General features: G+C 33.5%; 2 protein-coding genes across 3 annotated transcripts in view; one reads left to right on the forward strand and one right to left on the reverse strand.

Annotated features, from left to right (window-relative positions):
- Positions 1-10,792, forward strand: part of Cyp49a1 (Cytochrome P450 49a1) — a 77,366-nt gene extending 66,574 nt beyond the window's left edge. Inside the window, exons 8-11 of the mRNA XM_088278329.1 lie at positions 4,323-4,492; positions 5,940-6,018; positions 6,923-7,159; positions 10,466-10,792. Coding sequence (XP_088134455.1) covers positions 4,323-4,492; positions 5,940-6,018; positions 6,923-7,159; positions 10,466-10,597 — 618 coding nt within the window. The 3' untranslated portion in view covers positions 10,598-10,792. The remainder of the gene's footprint in view (positions 1-4,322; positions 4,493-5,939; positions 6,019-6,922; positions 7,160-10,465) is intronic.
- Galphao (G protein alpha o subunit) overlaps positions 1-22,192 on the reverse strand; it is a 188,922-nt gene that overhangs the window by 68,348 nt on the left and 98,382 nt on the right. For both annotated transcript variants that reach the window (XM_088278331.1, XM_088278330.1), the window contains exon 4: positions 14,451-14,611. In XM_088278331.1, coding sequence (XP_088134457.1) covers positions 14,451-14,611 — 161 coding nt within the window. The remainder of the gene's footprint in view (positions 1-14,450; positions 14,612-22,192) is intronic.

The following is a 22,192-nucleotide window of genomic DNA, read 5'->3' on the forward strand; positions in this document are numbered from 1 at the left end:
ACCACTAAATAAAACTATAAATTATACTATTATTTTTTTTGTTGACATCTCATCAAAGATGAAGAAGAATATGGAAGTCTGGGCATTTAATAAAAAGCTTCTTTACATCTCACCAATAGATGTCTCTAGTGAGGTTCTAGTGATTCAAGAACAAGGTTTCTTAATTGGTTCATATATATAGAACTTCCAAGAATTTGAGTAGTGTGGTTGTCATTAATGGGTAAAATTGGTGAATGTTACAGGTGTGTAAAGTGATCACTTAAACCAGCCTATGACGGTCGTCAGCCCCGTAAATGCCCAGACTTCCATATTCTTCTTCATCTTTGATGAGATGTCAAAAAAAAATCATATGAAAATAACTCCTGTAATTGGAGATAATCCAGATTTTGTAAACAAGTATTTGGACACACTTAAAATGTTGTAAATAAATTATACTGTTATGTTCTTACATCATAAAATACACATGTTTCGAATGACACAACTTTTATGATACCCGTGTCCACTTGACGTGTTTTTGACATTTTATTCGGAATATTCAATTAATATTTTATAGACAAATAAAATCTGACGGCATGTAGTCAAGATTTTAAATTGGAATCGATTAAACGGAAGCTTTCACATTTTGCAATACGATTATTTAACGAAATACACGAAACACAAAAGTACAACATGAAATGTTTAAAAAAACTGCAAGGCTTAGTTTGTACATTGCATATAACATTTGGTGAATATTAATGTGTATTTCTATACTGGATTATTTTTATTGTAATTATTTTGTTCTATTCACTGGGCATGACCCATATTAAGTAATACGTTTTGCTACATTAAAAAAATATTAATTATATTTGAAAAAAAAAAACTATTTGTTGTACTTCAATAATGAGCATTTTGATAGATAAAATATTTTATAAAGTAAAACTTAAGCTTATTTTAAACTACATTCATTTTTGGTACTTTTTTACAACTGGTTTCGACAAGGACCTTGTCATCGTACGTGTATTATTATTAAAATTATGCTCAAAATAAAAATGACAATAAATTACTGTTTTATTTTTGACATCTCATCAAAGATGAAGAAGAACATGGAAGTCTGAACTTCCATATTCTTCTTCATCTTTGATGAGATGTCAAAAAAAATATGAAAATAACTCCTGTAATCGGAGATAATCCAGATTTTGTGAAGTATTTCGACACACTCAAAATGTTGTAAATAAATTACTGTATTTATTCAGGAATAAGTTATAGTACTTATAAAATATGTAATTGGTATTATACCCCTTATTGTCAGTGTCCCGACTGATAAAAAATAAATAATGATAATAAGAAACAGCTCCTTTACAACGTCCCAAGGACATAACTTTAAAATTTAGATTTGACCTCACATACGATGTATTTTGTATATGGTTGAGATATGGTAAGAAGTCTACATTTGACCCGATGATGGAACGATTATTCCGGAACCCGTAGTTATTATGTAGTGTTTTTAAGCAGTATTACACAAAGTGAACGATGAATGATAAGGAGAGTGTCACATACGATTTTTTAAATGACGCGGAACGCATCTAAACACGTGTCACAAGAGGCTTTTAAGATAGTGGTGAAATTTAAATTAAAAACCTAAATTAACCCTACTCGAATAAAGACATAAGGGAAGTGATCGATAGACCTTCGCTGAAACTAACCGGAAATTGCAATTAAATTGGAGGAAGGGGAAAAAATAACCAGAGTAATTAGTTGCTTTCCGCTGGCTCGTTTTTCCTTATTCATAGCCACATTATCATCCCCTGAATGGTCGGTTTTCATATTTCCCCGAGCGTTTTGGCCCCGGGGGCGGGTGGAGCGGGGTGCGGCGGGTGGGCGGGAGGGGCGGGTGGGCGGGTGGAGCGGGAGGGGCGGGTGGAGCGGGAGGGGCGGGTGGAGCGGGAGGGGCGGGTGGAGCGGGAGGGGCGGATGGAGCGGGGCCCTATTCACGCGACCGCCCGACTCAGGGAAGATGGATTAACCCTTTGGGCGCTGCGGCCGTAAGCCACAATAGCGCCAGCGACTAACGACGTGCTCCGTAAGCGGAATAGAATGCTAGAGTTACTTGCTAGTGCACATTCGACGCGGAACTCGTTTACAGAGAAATTATGCGAAAATCTGCATTCAAGATGTGCATCTGTATTTAAAACATGAATATTTCTTAATAACGCATCTATTTCTAAAAGCATCTGGTTTCTAGGAATCCCTAATACAAATATGTTATATAAACGTAATGTTAATAATAAATTTAATTCCTTTTATACATGTTAATAAAAAACACACATACAAAATAAATAATACAAAAAACTATTAAATCAATCATAAGTATTGTATAAACAATAAACAATGAATGTAACTCCCTCTCCAATCACAAGAGCTTAGTCTCTTTATTGGAGAGAAACAGCGTAACTAATATTAAGATACGTTTAAAGTAGAAATATATTGCAAATTAATTAAATTATAATATTTAATTGTTACTATATACCTACTCGTATTTAACAAATAATAAATAAATAAAAAATCACGAGCATGTTTCCAATATATATTTTTTATATGGCACGTTTTTTTCAACACTTTTTCCTTATCATTCATCACACTGTGTAAAAACATAAAAACACAACATCATGACTACCAGTTTTGGAATAACATTTCCATTCTCAGGTGAAAAGCAGACTGATGATGGAATGGTTATTCCGAAACCGGTATCAAAAATAAAAGATATATATATATATATATATATATATATATATATATATATATATATATATATATATATATATATATATATATATATATATATATATATATATATATATATATATTATATATATATATATATATATATATATACATATATATATATATATATATATATATAAATATATATATATATATATATATATATATATATATATATATATATATATATATATATATATATATATATAAATATACATGTGTGTGTGTATATATATAAAGTATGATTACCAGGTTATCATAATACAAACAGGGTAATGCTGCACCCTAGATCCTAGTAAGGGGAGTAGTATGGAGCATTGTCACGCGACATCTCGTATCCAACGTACATATTATCGTTGAGTATTATAACCCAACCGAGAGTTAGAATGCGCCCATGACTGCGGAAAACATGCGACAATACGTGATTTAGGACCTAAAGTACGTGGAGGGTAATAACAGACATAAAACGGGCATAGTGAAATGCGAAAGTACGAACGCCATTGCAAAATTGTGAGCGGTGCTAGAAATATGAGCACGTGAACGAAATGCGTCCAATAATATGTACATACGTACGGCTGTTAATTTAATCAGCCATAGCGCGGGGGTCGATAATAGCTGATACGAAAAAAATAATAAAGATAACGACATCGTTATCATACCATTTTTATAATATAAATTAATGCATTCGGGACGCTATAAGGCTCTTTTTATGATATAAATGATGTCAATTTAGTGTAATATTAACCCTTTTCTGATCAGTTTTAAGACTGTAACATTGTCACAATTGTCAGAATTCTCAGTATATTTTTGTTTTAGAGAGAAGTAAAGTCCAAATTTCAACAGAAAAAAATCGTACATTACTAAAATATATTATATACTACAAGCACGTTGTGTTTTTGATGCTACTATTATACATAGTAAATTATGACAAATTCGGATTGCACTTTGCAGTAATAGTGATATTGATAACATACGCAAGTAAGCACGAGTACGGGTTTTCAAACCCATTGCCGCTAATTTTTTTAACAGTGTTTTTACAAATTTTTATTTGAAAAACTTACTTATTTTTATTTGACCCCCCCTTGGGAAACGAACCCGGGACCTCTACTACGGTAGTCAAGTCGGGTTGTGGCCTCGTGGTTAGTGTCGCGGACTCTTAAGTCAGAGTTTCTCGGTTCGAACCCACCCTACCACAATTTGATACCTATTTCTAATAATGAGCCGCTCAGACTCACAGAAATAGTATAATTTAATTTTTTGTGTAAATATAATATAATAATAAATAATATAAAGTAACAATAATAATAATAACATATTTGTACATTAGTCTATTGCAAAACTTGTTTTTGCCAAACAAATTACATAACCGGTCGATCTAGATTTTGAGTCTGTCAATCATGACGTTTTTTTTTTAATTATGTCATTTTTCCAAAAAAAACTCATGTGCAATCAAAACCGTCAGTTGAGGCTTAATAAATCGCCTGATATATTTTAAATACAAACTTGTACATGTCTATAAATAAGTTGTTTTAATTTGACGTTTTTTTATAAATTTAATTTAGACATCAGTATCCCTGGCCTCCACGATATACCAACTGTCCAAGAACAAGGATGCGCAGGGCCGGTTGCGGGAAGAGCTGATTGAACTTCTGCCCACCCCTGAAACGCCCCTGACTTCTAAATCCCTGGATATGATGCCCTACCTGAAGGCGTGCATAAAGGAAACATTGAGGTAACAAAAACCAGAAATGTATCGAAAAAAAAAAATAAAAAAATAATAATATGTATCGAAAGCGATGTGAAAAAATTCGCTTCAAATAAAGTTTTCTTAGTTTTTTGATAAATTCAAAAATAAAAAAGGTAATTTCATATTATAGAATTTACAGTTTTTTTCCAAACAATTTTTTAAGTTTTTCATCCCTCTAGGAGAGGAATTGAGAAAAATAAAGACTTCTGCGCACAAAAATTGTCCACTTTTCAAATTAAATTTTCGTGTGCGTTTTTCTTCTCAATTCGAAGAGGAATAAAACATTGTATGAAAAAAATTGACGGATGCCCCTAGGTACTTGTGTAAAAAAGATAGCATGATGATAAATTAGTACGTCGTATACTTGAAAAGATGCGTCCGTGTCGTCATGATTAGTCCACAGAATTATCGCAATAATGGTAGTCAGCGTTCTATGGGATATGGCTCAAGACGAATAAATTTACAAAAGGTTAAATTATAACGAGCATCTTAATGTCCTCGGGCCACGTGCATTCAAATTATAAAAGGTCTTGGTAATTTTTACAGAGAACTACATACATTCTAGAATTCTAGAAGAAAAAGCACAAGCGACGAAACGTTTAACGCAGAGTGGACGTGATTTCATTAAAATTTCGAAGCAACGTAAAATATGCACCCGTAGAATCCTGAAATAAATTTATTTATTACTTTTTGGTGATTAACTATGATAAATGAAAATAGGATGTTGAATTCTCAAAATTCTAGGTCACCTGAGTGTCCGAAATATCACGTATTCCTCCGTTATTAGTAAGATTCGGGTCAAAACAAATAAAAATTATTATTTACTCCCAATAGACGTACGTAACAATGCAAAATTTATATTTAATGATAAAAGTTGACACTGAAAGCTCAAAATTAATGAAATATTTGCATGCCACTCACACAAACATATAATTTATATTTTGTACATTAAAAGCATTGATAACTTTGTGGTACGGTAATATAACACTCTCCTTATCATTCATTGTACACTTTGTAATACCGAAAGCGTAATAAAAGTGGTATTACACAAAGTAAACGATGAATGATAAGGAGAGTGTCATATAATTCAAATTTAAATACAAAATTTGCGAAACAGAGTGATCGTTTTTTTTTTTAAATTTCATTTGGTGGTCCATTAAGGCGGGATAATAAATATAAATAGAATCTTTTGCTTACAGCACCAGTTTTGTATTGAAAAAATAAAATTTTCATCGAAATGAATACATGGTTTTGAACAGAAAAGAGATATTGAAAGGTAAGGAGTTAAGAAAAATATTAGACAAATTCCAATATTTATTCTACAAACAAATTGTGCTTGGACAACACATGTGTGTGTGGCTTCTCGCGTAGCCAGTTGCGTACTGAATTTGTATATTTGAGAGGGTGTACATTAATGAAAGTTGTTTTCCAGAATGTATCCCGTCATACTGGGAAACGGTCGATGTTTACAGTCGGATGCTGTCATAGGAGGATACAGGATACCAAAAGGAGTAAGAACAGTCCAGTTTATTATAATATATAAATATTAGATTATAATTGGATATATTGATTCGACGATTCACTTCCGACGATGCACTGCTTCTCGAAATTGACGGGAGGTTGCGTTCCATAAAGCCCTTTGTGGTATACTGAGGGTCCTGCCGTTTTCAACATAGTAAACTAGAGTGATTTGTTTGTTAATTCATGATTTATATTTTATACTAACACATCAAATATATATATTAATTTTAAATCAAAAACAGATTTTTTGAGTCTACTCAGTTGTATTTTATTAACAAAAACACATAAAAAAAATATATTGTGACAATTGTTTCGCCTTGTTAGGGCATTATAAAAGGAATGTTAAAATGGAGTTCTACAAATTAAACGAAAAATCAATAAATACATCAAATATACTTTGGATATGGATATAAATTAGTATAAATAATTGAAATTAATATTTCAGGTATTAATCATACAGTATGCGGTGCATATATTGCAACGGTGTTATAAAATTTTGAAAACATGATTTAAATTTATTTTAGCTTATAATTTGACCAGTTAATTTATTTACAACATTCTGAGTGTGTCCAAATACTTGTTCACAAATTTGGATTATCTCCAATCGGGAGTTATTTTTTACATTAGTTTTGACATCTCAACATATTCTTCTTCGTCTATGTTGAGAGGTTAAAAAAAATGTAAAAAAACAACTCCTTATTGGAGATTATCCAGATTTGTGAACAAGTATTTGGACAAACTCAAAATGTTGTAAATGAAAAAATGATTTGTTAAACTAAAAGATGACTTGTTAATTTAAAAGGTGATTTGTTAAATTAAAAGCTGATTTGTTGAATTAAAAGACGATTTGTTAAATTGTTAAATTAAAAGACAATTTGTCTCCGTTCCCGCCAGACGCACGTGATATTCCCCCACTACGTGGTGTCCAACGACGCCGAGTACGTGCCCAGCCCCGAGCGCTTCATCCCCGAGAGGTGGCTCAAGTCGGCGGAGCGCGCCGCGTGCCCGCACGCGCGGCGCGCGCAGGACCACCGCGTGCACCCCTTCGTCACGCTGCCCTTCGGCTTCGGGCGGCGCACCTGCCTAGGCCGGCGGTTCGCCGAGGCTGAGCTGCAGATCATGCTGGCCAAGGTAGGACATACCATAATAATGGGGTCGCCACATTTTTACGAAAACCCATAGGGATTAGGTGAATCTTCATTTTAATATTTGCTACTACAACTACTACTACTCGGCTGCCCAAACTCAAAACACAGTAAGGGGAATTTTTTGTAGTACGTTTTTTTGCATTTTTGGACTAAGTAGATTCTACTTAGTCCCAAAATGCAAAAAAAAACGTGCTAAAGAAAAAATGTCCCTTAATGTGTTTTATGTTTGGACAGCCTTATCCGTACCCAATGGTGCATAGGGCACTGCATCATATAAACTCAGAGTTATTTTGATCGTTAACACATGAAGGAAAGGTGGTTAACCCTCCGCTTCAGGTACCAGTCCAGGGTAATATTGAATAAATATTAGAGTGAAAAATCACTTAGAACCCATCGAACCTGGGACCTCCAGTACGGTAGCCGAACGGACAGACCAGTTTTAGATAAGTGTCAGCCTCATTTTCAGATTTTCAGATTTGCAGAAACCAAAAATGTATCGTAAATAGGCGGGAGAATTAGTGACAACATTTCGAGTGTGTCCAAATACTTGTTCAGAAATCTGGGTTTTGTCACTTAAAAGTTTTTTTTTAACATTTACGACATCTCGACATCGACGTAGTATGTTCATGAAAATTGATTTGTGATAATGTATTTTTTCGGTACATTTTTTGGATCTAATTTCAAAAATATATTATTCGTATACAATATTTTGAGTGTTTAATTCTTAGTTAACAAATCACGGTTTTATTCCACTCTGGAGTTATTTTAACATTTTTGCCATCTCAACATAGATGAAGAAGAATATGGAAATCTGGGTGATTACAGGGCTTATGACTTGTTATAGCCCGGTTAACATACACGCGTAACATTCATGATCCTACCCATAGTTGACAACCACACTACTAAAATTTTGGACGACATCAAAATTCAATGAAAAATTCTTCGAAATTCCCGAACGTGTGAAAACGTCCTTTCGTCTTCATCTGCCTTACAATCCTTTTGTGATAAATTTGATCCCTTACGAATCGTTAATTTAAAAAAAAATTAAGGGTGTTTTTTCTATAATGAAGAAGGGAATAATCAATTCGTGATTGAAATAAAGCTACAACATTTTGATTGTGTCCAAATACTTGTTCACAAAATCTGGATTATCTCCAATTACAGGAGTTATTTTCATATTATTTTTTGACATCTCATCAAAGATGAAGAAGAATATGGAAGTCTGGGCATTTACACACAGCTTCAAAAAAGATTATTTTCATCTCACCAATGGATGTGTCTAGTGAAGTTCTAGTGATTCAAGAATAATGTTTCAAAATTGGTTCATATATATATAGGACTTCCAAGAATTTGCGTAGTGTGGTTGTCAATAATGAGTAGAATCGGTGAATGTTACAGTTGTGTAAAGTGATTACTTAAACCAGCCTATGACGGTCGTCAGCCCCGTAAATGCCCAGACTTCCATATTCTTCTTCATCTTTGATGAGATGTCAAAAAACAATATGGAAATAAAGCCAATTCAAAGTAATACTTCGAATAAATAGAACAAAATTTAGAAACAGATGCTATGAAATTGAATTAAAAGGAAGTCTATATGAATGGTCTGCGGTTACCGGTTGAATGAATGGATCATTCAACCGGTAAGTTTTGGGAAAATGAAAAATGGTATTTGAACAAGTCATTCAAAATTGATAAGGTAAAGGTTTCCTTCCCAGCCATACTATTATGACATAAAATGACACCGTGGTGTGGAAATAATCGATATTTAATTCCACTGAAAAGTTACAATTTCCCCTGTGCGACAAACTGCGACAAGGCGGTTCACTGGCGCCGACTGAGTCACGACACACCGAGGGAGCGGAGGCTACAGAAATACCTCGCTTATTCCGTTTTTTTACTACATGAGTTCACTTGGACAGAGAAAAATTGTCATCAACCATCTCAAATTTACATTATGACATCCCAACACGGATGAAGAGGAAAATGGAAGTCTGTGTATTTACAGGGCTCATGACCAGTAATAGGCTGGTCAGGTTATCATTTTACACACGTGCAACATTCACTGTTCTCTACCCATGATTAACAACCACAATATTCAAATTTTATGATAAATCGACGGCCCCTACGTATAGTACTCTATCTGCGAATCTGTTACATTACAGGAGAGAGCTTAGAACATTTTTTTTCAACGTATTTTTATTTATTAAGTAACGGTTTTATCTGAAATTCTTAACTAGTATTATACATTCAAAAACACGAAAAAATAATCAATTAAATCGTTTTAAAACTTTATGCTTTGTCAAAATTAAGTAGTTTGCGTTTTAGGAGTTTAATTCAATTCGAAAATTCGATGTAGACAGCGTCTTATACGCCTGAAAACTAGGCGTAATTTATTTTTTATATTTTTTTGTTTGTTTATATTTGTAGATAAGGTTCAGTTGATAACGTACACCGAATACCACAAAAATGTAGTTAGAGCACTTTACGTAGGGCACGTCGATATGATCATACATCCAAATAAAAGGGTCTCTGCTCAATAAAATCTTTCTCAATCCAACAGATGACTGTTGTGAACTCATATGTAACGTCTCACGAGATTGATCATATCTAGGAGATCAAAAAAAGTCATTTCACGTTATACACGTGTAACGTTCACCATTCTACCCATGATTACACGTGTATAAAATGATCAATTAACCAGCCAATAACAGGTCGTAAGCCCTGTTAAAACCCAGACTTCCATATTCTTCTCCATCTATGTTGACATGTCAAAAAGTAAAAATAGCTCCCAAGTGGAAGCAGCCCAAATTTGTGAACAAGGATTTGGGCAAACACAAAATGTTGTGGAGCTCTCATATAACTAACTTAATATCATGCAGCGGCAGGTAGATAATAGAACGCCATATCACTCTGTCTTTGCAAACATTCTTCGCCTCTTCCGCATCCATGCATCTCCTCACACATCAATAGGAGAGATCGGCCAAATTGTCGGACTGAGCGAGGCATACCCGTACCGGAAAACTAATACAAACGTCGCAAAAATCACGTTGCAAAAACGACCAAAAATCGCATGTGTTAGACATTTTGTGTAGTTTTGAGTGTGTAAATGGTGCTATGGTGGTGAAGGGTGGTATTGTTTGCATGCTGTGGTAGTGATTGTCCTGACGAAGAGACGGGTACGTCTCGAAACAGGTAGACATAAAAATCTCGGTGGGTGGTTATATACTAATATTATTAACATTTTTGTAAACAAATAAATAAGTATTACAAACGTGTTTACATTTTCCAGATATTCCGGAAGTATCAGGTGGACTTCGAATATCCGCCGCTGACTTACAAAGTCACCCCGACTTACGTTCCGGTGGAGCCGTTAAAGTTCAAGATGACGAAACTCGAGAATAGCGACAAAACGATTTCTTAATATCCGGGAAGAATATTTACATAGTGTTTAAGAACTATAAATGAAGTGATGCCAAATTGCAAACGGTAGTATTAAATTTGTACTATGACGTGAAAAAGTCAAATAAATTGTAAGCATTAATTATTATTATTTAGGTTAATTATTGCTTAATTTGTACTTTCGCACATTTTTTCGATTAAATTGCATGCAGAATAATATGTCTTCTAACCCTTATCCGCACCCAAATGGTGCATAGGGCACTGCATCATATAAACGCAGTGTTATCTTGATCGTTAACACGCGAAGGAAAGGTGATCAGCCCTCCGCTACAGTCCAGGGTAATATTGAATAAATATTAGAGTGAAAAAATCACTTATATTTATTTGAACCACCCCACTGGGATTCGAACCCGGGACCTCCAGAACGGTAGCTGAGCGTGCTGACCATTACACTACGGAGGCGGAATCATATTAATTAGCCAAACTAAATCAGAGAATCAAGAAGGCTTATAAGGGCGCTTGTGCACTACACAGAATTTTACTGTCCGGCAGAACTACTACGAAGTTTGACAGTTTACCGTGATCGAGTTCACGTGCACCGATCGAGCGCACAGATCCGGAGAAAGACGGACAAGTGCACAAGCCAATCATCCGTTTTTTTTTTTTAAATGCTAAACCGGACCGTAAAAAAGCCGGACAGTTAAATTCCGTATTGTGCACAAGCGCTCTATATGTTTATATCTGTTAAATTCCGATCCGGAAGATATTCGATCTGGACTAAATACAACAGAAGTTTTTCGACAGCCGACATATGAGTAATGATTGATATTTCTTATACTGTATTTCGAAATAAACCATGTGGGCCAGTTTTACAAAGACGAGTTATAGAAATCGACAACAGGTGAGGAATTACAACGTTATTTACATACTTATGTATACTCATCGTTACATGGGAAGAAAATCTATAAACCTTGTTTGTGTGCTTATATAATGGCTGTAATATGTAATGTTATGTAATGGATGTGACAAGTAGTTTCTAGAATGAAGATAAAGTTGTATGTATTTGGAAATAATTTACGGAATTGCGAGAGGCTCGGATTCAAGCAGAAGAAAAAATAGCAGGTTATGGTGTTTGTTATGTGGGGTGAATCCCATGACGAAGTATTGATTGGTGAAAATTGATGGGAAAATAAATTATAGCGTGCATATAGACGTCGAGTGCGCCAGGCGCCGTGGCGTAGTTGGGTAGACGCTCGACTGCGAAATTGGCGTCGTGTGTTCGATTCCCGCCAATTGCAAAATGAATTGATTTTTTTTAATCGGTCTAGGTTTATTTATAGTATTTTTCACATATCGCTCACTCCTTTCAAGAACGTCATAAATCAAAAATCGACAATTTTCAGTTGTGCGTGTTTTCGGAATGCCCAGAAAATGTACAATATCCCAGCAAAAGCGGCATATTTTTAACTTAATATTTACCCGCTACAGGGCAGAAGGTGTTGTTTTTGCTTTTTGAAGAAAATGAATTGTTTAAGTATTTTTTTGAATATGTTAAATATTTTTGAAATGGAGAAAGACCTTTAGGTTTCACCTAAAAAGACCTGTTGCACAGTAAAAAGTTCAATAAGTGCCTTGATATTTATTTATAATACAATGTATTATATTTTTAAACTTTAAAAACGTTCTCCTGAAAAATCAAGTTTTTTAATTTATGACGTTCTTGAAAGGAGTGAGCGATATACCTTCCCAATCCTCACTATCCTACCTGCAGACAAGCGATTTGAAATGAGGCTTTGGGGTAGTTAAAAAAATATATATGTAAAAAAAGTGCCTATTTTTAATAAATGTGTGAACATAATATATGTGAAAAATATTTTTATCAATGAACGATTCTTAACATAAAGCTTACAGCTCACAGCAACACTAACACCAACACCAAACCGTAAGGTCCTTGCAATATATTGCCTATACCCAAATTAACCAACTACCTAACATAAAAAAACAGAACCCAATCAGGGATCAAAAATTAATGAACTGAAAAAATGCTTAATGGAAAGATATTTGTGTTGGTGATTAGTCATATTTTTCCTTTAAACATGCTTCTTACCTTATATTTTGTTTTTATTTTTATATATGCCTATTTACTGTATCTTTTTTTTTTGCTCTGTGTTATCTTGTTTGTTTTTCAGTCCTGTTTACCTCAATCCCATGTCCCAAAATAAGTAATGGAAATATCTCATCGAGAATATTATATATGTGACTTGTGTATGTAAAATGTTTAAATAAATAAATGAGACAAATAAATGAACTATATGACGGATCATGAATGATGTATATTAACTAAATCGTAGTCGTACAGGAGAAAGTGACCAACTACCAAAACGTAAAATGTTCAGGAGGGTCATTTAAGTCACTTTTGCTTGGCAAGAAAATAAACACCAATGCAGTTAGTCATTTTTAACAAATCAATATACTATACTTCCAAGTTTGAAATCCTCTGAATTATTTTTCATGGCAATATTAAGCTAGTATGATATCAAATAGTCAATGATCACGTTTTTGCAAAAAATGCACTTGGTCACTTTCTCCTGTATGACTACGAAATATGCTATAAATCCTTGTACAATATATAACAGACAAGGAAATTTTTCTTAGACAACTAACAAATATATAAAAAAAAAAAAAATAATAAATGCGTGAAAAAAAATCACGTCCAGAGTGTGAAGATTGGATCGATTAATTCCTTCGCAGCCGGCAGTCGTACGGGTGCGGCGGCGGGCGGCGAGGAAGGGTGAGCGAGGGGGCGGTATGGGGAATAATGAAATTCTTGTTTGTATTATACGACGTCCAGAGTAAACACGGAATGGTCGGAATTAGCGTGGAAGGTAAACACTAGAAATCGCGCACCGCTAAAACTCGTACAACTGATAAACCGTGCGGCCTATTCCGATGTTTGTTCTATTCATAGACACGAGAGGAATGTTCTATGATCCCTCTTAATTAGGCAAAATCTGCACGTTCGGTTAACACGTTCAACATATCGCCGACGATCACGATATGCTGACAAAATGGCAATTTTCAAAACGAAATTCAAAAAACAAAATAATCTAAAATTTATTTTTGTACATATTGTATTGGCATATACTGTTCTCTCTGTGTGTAGCATTCACGCGATGCTCATGTTTATACTCGCTTTGAGACAAGCGAGTATAAGCATGAGTGGCCGAGGGGATTTAAGCTGAGTTTGCATTCGCAAATTATACATTTCTACATAAAATTCAACTCCGCTAATTTAATTACGCTATTTTAATATTTTTAAGCCATTCGGCATAGTTATCACTAATACACGTTTAGCGCTTATTCCTACTAAAGAAATTCCCCATATATGAATTTTAATTCGATAACTTTAGAATTAAAAAAGTTATTTATGCCATATTTTTTGTAATCTGAAAAATAATATTTAAGAAAATATTCCCCTTTTCAAGTTCAATCGTCAAACGTTTCAATTTTTTTGTTGATGAAAAGCATAACCAGTTGGTACCGCAAGTTCTATGTACTTTTATGTATATCGGGACATAATTTTTTTGTTTGCTGGCGACATGTTATTTCTTTCATTCTAATAAATGTGGAATTACCACAAGGAGAGAGCGAGACAATTAGATTACTCCGCTTTCGTCTGATTTCTGGCTTCTCGCTTATCGGATGGCCGCCGTCAGTCGCCGCGCGGCGCTGCGCTGGAATCTGTGACTCAGATGACGGCGAGTTACGAGCTAAGTAATACGACTTCCACACAAATATGAACTGGGGTCTTTTGGTACCCCACTTCGGAACACGTGTAATTTTTGGATGATCAGTAGTGCAAAGGTAAAACTTACTATTTGGCAGAATCATTGAGCTGGTACTCGTTGGAGCGACCGAAGCACTCCTGGACCCCGTGGTCAGCCCACAGTCTTTTCATGGCGGCCAGAAGTTCTTCGGAGAAAGGTTCCGTGTCTTCCATGCGCTGGATGACGTCAAACACCATCTTGCCATCCGTCTGAAAAGGGAGAGAACAATGGAAAATTTAGACAAATTTAGAGAAACTGAAAAAAAATACACATTTTGATTTCTTTAATTCAATATTTAAAAAAAAAAACACATTTGGAGTCCCGAAAATCTCGACTTTAGACTATCAAAGACTGCTTTATTCAATCAACATGATAACAAATGTAAATAGCAACTGATCTATCCATGAGCTTTTTCTTGTTCTTGAAAAAAGAGTGACATATTCAATTTCAATATTTGGTTACATGGCTCGAAAAGAACACAGAACGGCATGCATTGCGTAGCAACATGCACTTACCGCTACATTACTAAGTGGACATATTTATAAAGCATGGGTTAGCACTATAATTAGCTGTGTGAAGTTCCTGAACCAATCGCAATATGGGAATTTATACAAAATAATGCAACGAATTTCTCACCGCTATCAAAGCAAATAAGACGGTTGGAGGAAATAAAAGATGGCCGAATAAAGTTTACCAAATAGTGTAAAAAAAAACATGGAATAAAATAGAACAAACAAATAAATAAAAGAATATAAAATAAAATGAAGCGTAAATAGGTAACAGAAATGAAATCAGTATACATGATCGTACGTACAGTAAACAGTGATATGTATGCCCGAATAAAAACAGGAAATAAATATTTTTATGAATGTGTAGTAGGAGTGAAATACAATGCTTATCAATATGTAGGGGTGATAAAAATATTTTACTGTCGGGTATAAAAAGAAAACATGAAAGATTCTAGTGAATTGTGGATATAAAATGCCTAATAAACAGTAGGAAAAAAAAACATTTGAATGTAGTCTGACATTTGAAAAAATACGTAGTGGAAAAGCAAATAAACTACATACTTTTCTTTTTCGTATACATACTTGTTAAAGAAACGAATGTAATGGTAAAGTAAATATCATAAATCGCTCACTCCTTTCAAGAACGTCCTAAATCAAAAATCGTCAATTTTCAGTTGTGCATGTTTTCGGAGTGTCCATAAAATGTACTATATCCGAGCAAAAGAGGCATATTTTTAACTTAATATTTACTCGCTACAGGGCAGAACATGTTGTTTTTGCATTTTGAATAAAAGGTTTAATTATTTTTTTAAATATACATAATATTTTTCAAATGGAGAAAAAACCTTCAGGTTTTACTTAAAAAGATCTGTTGCACAGTAAAAAGTTCAATAAGTGGCTTGATATTTATTTTTAATAAATTGTGTTATATTTTTAAACTTTTAAAACGTTATCCTGAAAAATCAAGTTTTTTGATTTATGACGTTCTTGAAAGGAGTGAGCGAAATGTCATTTAATAAACCAATTAATTCAGTCAACATTGATTTACTTTGTGACAGTTATTTTCAGGAAAGGACAGGAAAGTTTAAATTGCTATTGTTTGTTAAAAAACGAAATAGATTTGTTAATTTGAATTGAATAAAAAATACAGGAAGTAAATAAAAATGACAAGGTTCGAACTACAGTGGAACCCCGGAAATCCTAAATCCCGAGATCTCCGAACATGATTTTGAAGAAAAGTATTTGTAGGAAAACATTTGCAACTAAAGCATGCAAAGAATGACGTACAATTTATTATTACATAAAATTATTATATTTAGACTAATTTTGTTTAAAAAATTATTGAAACGCTAATAAAGTTTACAGTACTGTATCTGTATTGCTTCTCAAGTACTGTATTATTATATACTTACTAACTAACCATCACGCCCGCAGGGGTAGACAGAGAGAATCGAACGCCACACCATTCTGTCTTTGCAAACATTCTTTGCCTCTTCTACATTCATGCATCTCCTCATACATACCCGACGATTATTACGACTCCTGACCCGGCCGCTTTCAAGTATTTGACATACCTGAGAGTGCCAAGTTTTCCTCTGTCTTCCTCTGCTTCTTTTTCCAACTACATTCGCCACATAAATTTGTTTATTATTATATTGAAATGCAAAATGTTGCAAATAATGTACAATGGAAAGAAACAAAGTCTAGTCCTTTATTAACGTTATTGCTGCGCATACAAATTAGTGTAAATTACTATTTATATACTGTATTAAAAAATTCTCGGCTAATCCGAACTTTTCCAAATCCGAACAGGCCACAGCCACAATTAGTTCGACTTTCTGGGGTTCCACTGTATTCATTTTATATGACGATATTAAACTAGATGTAAACATTTACATGACTCTATGTACGAGTGTATTGATTACAGTCATTACGAAATTACAGCATAATAACACATTACTTAATAATAAAGGCGGAGAAAAAAATCGTTATACCAAAGATTTTCACTTATAGAATAATATATGTTGTTAAACTAAAAATGAATGGGTTTTGGGCTGAAGTTATAGAAACATGGAAAATAATAAACTTAATAGCCTGGTGAAAAATCAATGGCGAAAACCAAAGAACTTTATGTTTATAGTAAAAGTCGACAGTTGTTTTATTTTATTCAGTAGAAAAAGTTTCGGTTGTCGCGAAATTGTCGCCGATTTTTAAGGGTTTCAGATCGTAGAAAGTTATTACATGAAATAAGTCGTCGAAAAATACCTTACCTGGCAAGAAACGTGTATATTTTGGACATTACTTTTATTGCATCGAAAATTTAACATATTGCAAAAGTATTATTAAACACATTTTGGAAGCAAAAAATAAGAAACGTGGTCATTTGAAAACTCTGCGATTCAAATGAATGGCGTCATATTCCGGCAGGATTGTGGTATTTGCTTTGACCGAAATGTGCCCTTTTATGGGTTGTGTGGAATCGATAAATGGCTGAAATCCGCTAAATCGTTATTGGGTGCACAAGCTACAGCGAAACTAGTGTGTTGACTTTTATGTGTATATATATATATATATATATATATATATATATATATATATATATATATACATACATACATACATACATACATACATACATACATACATACATACATACATACATACATACATACATACATACATACATACATACATACATACATACATACATACATACATACATACATACATACATACATACATACATACATACATACATACATACATACATACATACATACATACATACATACATACATACATACATACATACATACATACATACATACATACATACATACATACATACATACATACATACATACATACATATATATATATATATATATATATATATATATATATATATATATATATATATATAGAAGGGATGATCAAAGCAGGGTGTTGGTAGATAATATTCCAGTATGTATGTAGACGACTCCCGGGTAGACCACCAAAGAGATGGGCCGATAGCTGGGAATCGACGTCGCAGGAGGCTAATCCCTCTTAAAAACAGGCCGTAAGGCCTACAATAAGAAGAAGAAGAAGAAGAAGAAGTATGTACAAATGGGAATGGACACATTTTCGCTATAATTACAAATGCTGAAGTGACAACAACCGTGTCCTTACTATAATGTTCCTATTTCTCATCCAGATGCACTATTTTGCGTTCCCCGGATTTTGCGATTGTAAAAATTAAATTCCAGGATAGATTTTTTAAATCTGTAATACGTGTTATAATGAAAAATATTAGATTATAAAAAAAGTTACGTTAAGTACTTTGACTAAATGTTTTCAATACTTGAATGTTTTTCGCAGATACTTTGTGGCACATTTTATGAAATTTGTAAAACTTTTTTATTATTAGTACACTTTAACCTACCCGTTTCGACAAGAACCTTATCATCATCAGGGTTTATAAAATTCTAAAACATTGAAAACATTAAAATACTCATAATTAGTTTTCTAAAATACTCATAAACATTTCTTTACCAAAAACACACACTCGGTAAAAAATCCTAAATGTTGCATTTACAAAAATGGTTAAAACAAAATTGTTTAATTTTATAAAGTTTTTAATACTAACTAACTAACTAATAAATAATAAGTGTAAGGTCCTCTCCAAGCACAAGAGCTTAGTCTCTTTATTGGGGAGAAGAGCGAAATTAATTTTAAGATTGTAAAATAGAAATATCTAGAAAATGCATTTTTTTTTAAACTCTTCCATCTTTCTATATTAAATTAATAAAACTAACTAACGATCACGTTGCTTCTCCGCAGGGGTAGTCAGAAAAAATAGCACGCCTTTGCGAACATTGTTCGCCTCTCCTACATTCATGCATCTCCTCATACATACCCGCTGATTATTTCGACTCTTGATCCAACCGCTTAAAAAAAACCTTAGAATCTTAGGACTGTATTCCCTAGTCATAGCTAGTTAAAAATCAATATGATTTGTTTATTGTTCGCCTCTCCTACATCCTACATTGTTCGCCTCTCCTACATTCATGCATTTCCTCATACATACCCGCTGATTATTTGGACTCCTGATCCAGCCGCTTAAAAAAAAACCCTTAGAATCTTAGGACTGTATTCCCTAGTCATAGCTAGTGAAAAATCAATATGATTTGTTTATTTATTGATTTGGCGTTTTATTCAAAACTAAGTAGACTCAAAAAAACTGAGTTTGATTTAAAATTAATACATAACAAAAAAATAATAAAAAAGAATATTAGTTTAATTAAACCTATTTTTCGGCACATTTTTAAGAAATAACGAAACTCAAAAAAAATCGTATTTTTTACCGTGCATCATTATATCGTGAGCAGTAAAAATAATTTACGTAATAAAACACATAATTATGATACACGAGTATGTGCTGCACCCGTTTCCATATCGTCGCCTGGGATTAGGTGACCTCTGCAAACGAGGGTCAACTGCTGAAGGTCATAATGTTAGTTTGTTGGAGTCATATTGCAACTCCCTTCTCATTATTATCCTCCATAACTGAGCGACGACTCAATACTAATTTCACTTTTATCGAATTATACGATTAGTCTACGTTATCAGAGAAGGCTTCATTCGTATGGATAAAAATACAACAGCTTGCTATGATTGTAAAAATGTTTTGCCAACGAAATATTAAACTTCTTCTTTTTTCTTTAAACCCTTGTTCGCACCCCAATGGTGCATAGGGCACTGCATCATATAAACGCAGTGTTATCTTGATCGCTAACACATAAAGGAAAGGTGGTCAGCCCTCCGCTTCAGGTACCAGTATAGGGCAATATTGGAGTGAAAAAATCACTTATATTTATTTGACCCCCCTGGGAATCGAACCCGGGACCTCCAGTACGGTAGCCGAGCGTGCTGACCATTACACCACAAAGGCGGACAAATTAAACTTAATTAGAAGAAAACGCTTAACTCTTGCCGATCCGCAAAAATATACTTAAAAATATCAAAATATTTCTATCTTCTAATATATTTGATAATTTTACATAAGCTAGGACGAAGTGAAAATCAAGAAAGTGACGAATACCTTTCGAATTGGATAACCGAATAAATAGCAGTTACTCATTACGCTCATTCCTTTCAAGAACGTCATAAATAAAAAATTGTCAATTTTCAGTTGTGCATGTTTTCGGAATGCCCAAAAAATGTACTATATCTCAGCAAAAGAGGCATATTTTTAACTTAATATTTACCCGGTACATGGCAGAAAGTGTTGTTTTTGCATTTTGAAGAAAAGATATTGTTCAATTGTTTTTTTAAATATACTAAATAATTTTCCAATGGAGAAAAAACCTTAAGGTTTTACCTAAAAAGATCTGTTGCACAGTAAAAAGTTCAATAAGTGGCTTGATATTTATTTTTAATACGTTGTATTATCTTTTAAAAACGTTCTCCTGAAAAATCAAGTTTTTTGATTTATGACGTTCTTGAAAGTAGTGAGCGATTAGTCACACCTTTATGTTTCATAAATTTTTAATATTTTCAATGCTTCACAAGCATTATGAAATGAAACATAGAAATGAATACTTCGCATTTTTTTCTTCTTCTTTTCCATTTAACCAGATCGAGCCACAGCAACGTGTGGCCGGACTTGTTACAAATATTTTTTTAATACTCATCGCGGATTAAGCCGTAAGTCGTGTACCGAGGAGGCATCGCTTATTTACACAAAGATAATGTGGAGAAAACGTAACTATTAATAGATTCAGCATACTGAACATTTCTTTCAATCGATATCTGGAAACTGAGGCCACGCCGCGTAAACAATGTAACGAAAAGAATAACTCTATAAAATAATGAGATAAATGGAATCGCAATAGCGATAACCCGTGAGCCGAATTGTTCATAATAGCTTTGTTATTTAATAAAAGGTTAAAAGTGACATTATCGAAAAGAAATATTAACGGCAACAGGAAATGTGTGAAAACAGTGGAAAAAAAGTTATTAGAGCAAATAAAATGTTAAAATTAGCAAAACAATTGTATAATTGTATTTATTTACACATTTTAATAAAACAGATGAAGAATCATTTATTTGATTTCAATAATATATTTTTAAAAGGTAATTATCATTCAATAATATTACCATAGTGTGACTCTTCCCTATATGCCAGCTACAATTTAAAGTGCATCATCCCTCCTACAATACGTATCGATTCAGAAAATTTTATTCCTTTTTTGGTGAATTTAATACCAAGTTATCCGCAACAGATGGTGCATAGGGATTGCATCATATAAACGCAGTGTTATCTTGATTACTAACACATGAAGGAAAGGTGATCAGCCCTCCGCTTTAGGTCCAGGGCAATATTGAATTAATATTAGAGAGAAAAATCCCTTATATTTACTCGGGGTGGGGGGGCAAATAAATATAAGTGATTCCCTGGGAAGAGATCCTGGGACCTCCAGTACGGTAGCCGAGCGTGTTGAACATTGCGTTACTAGGCGGACTTACTTTTGGATATTACTATATTTTATACATCAAACCTTTTTTATAGCAGGGTCCATTTTTTAGCAGACTGGATCACAAGAAACATACCCTTTGTTTGTGATAGTATTTTCAATACGCCTTTTATTTCGTCGCTCCCTGTATACATCAACATAAAAGCACGCTAATTCACGATATAAAATTTCAGAAAGAACAATTATTTCTTGAGAAGTTTCTTTAACTTTTTGAAAATACACATTGTTGTGGTGGTTTTTTTGCTCGTGGAAAAATATGAATAAAACTAAATCGTAGAGAAACGGAGTTACAAACTCGTAGAAAAAGTTGATTTATTTTAGTACTCTGCATAAACTGAAAAACTTCAGTTCATGCAGAGTACGGTAGTGTGGGAGAAAGCAATTAAAAGTACAATATACAATCGGAGACAGCTGAATGAGGCCACTAATTAAAATAAATAATTATATATTATAAAACACGTGGAATCATATTTAATGCACTATGTTTTTTATTCATAGCGAGATATAAAAATAACTTTAAAACACCAAAATGCAATACCAAGCTATTCCAACAGAACCTTAACATATTTAGGAACCAAATACTTCAATAGCCTTCCTACACATGAAAAAAAATTGAAGACATTAAATTGCTTAAAAATAAATAAAATCAATTATAAACATGTTAATAAAAAAAAAAAACAACAAAATATGTACATTAAAAAAATTATATCTCTAATAAGCATATGTATAAACAATAAATAATGAATGTAAGTCCCTCTCCAAG

This window comes from Brachycentrus maculatus, unplaced genomic scaffold, assembly GCF_059751285.1.
Source record: "Brachycentrus maculatus isolate JH-2025_06_01 unplaced genomic scaffold, ASM5975128v1 h1tg000056l, whole genome shotgun sequence".
NCBI classification, from domain to species: Eukaryota; Metazoa; Arthropoda; class Insecta; order Trichoptera; family Brachycentridae; genus Brachycentrus; species Brachycentrus maculatus.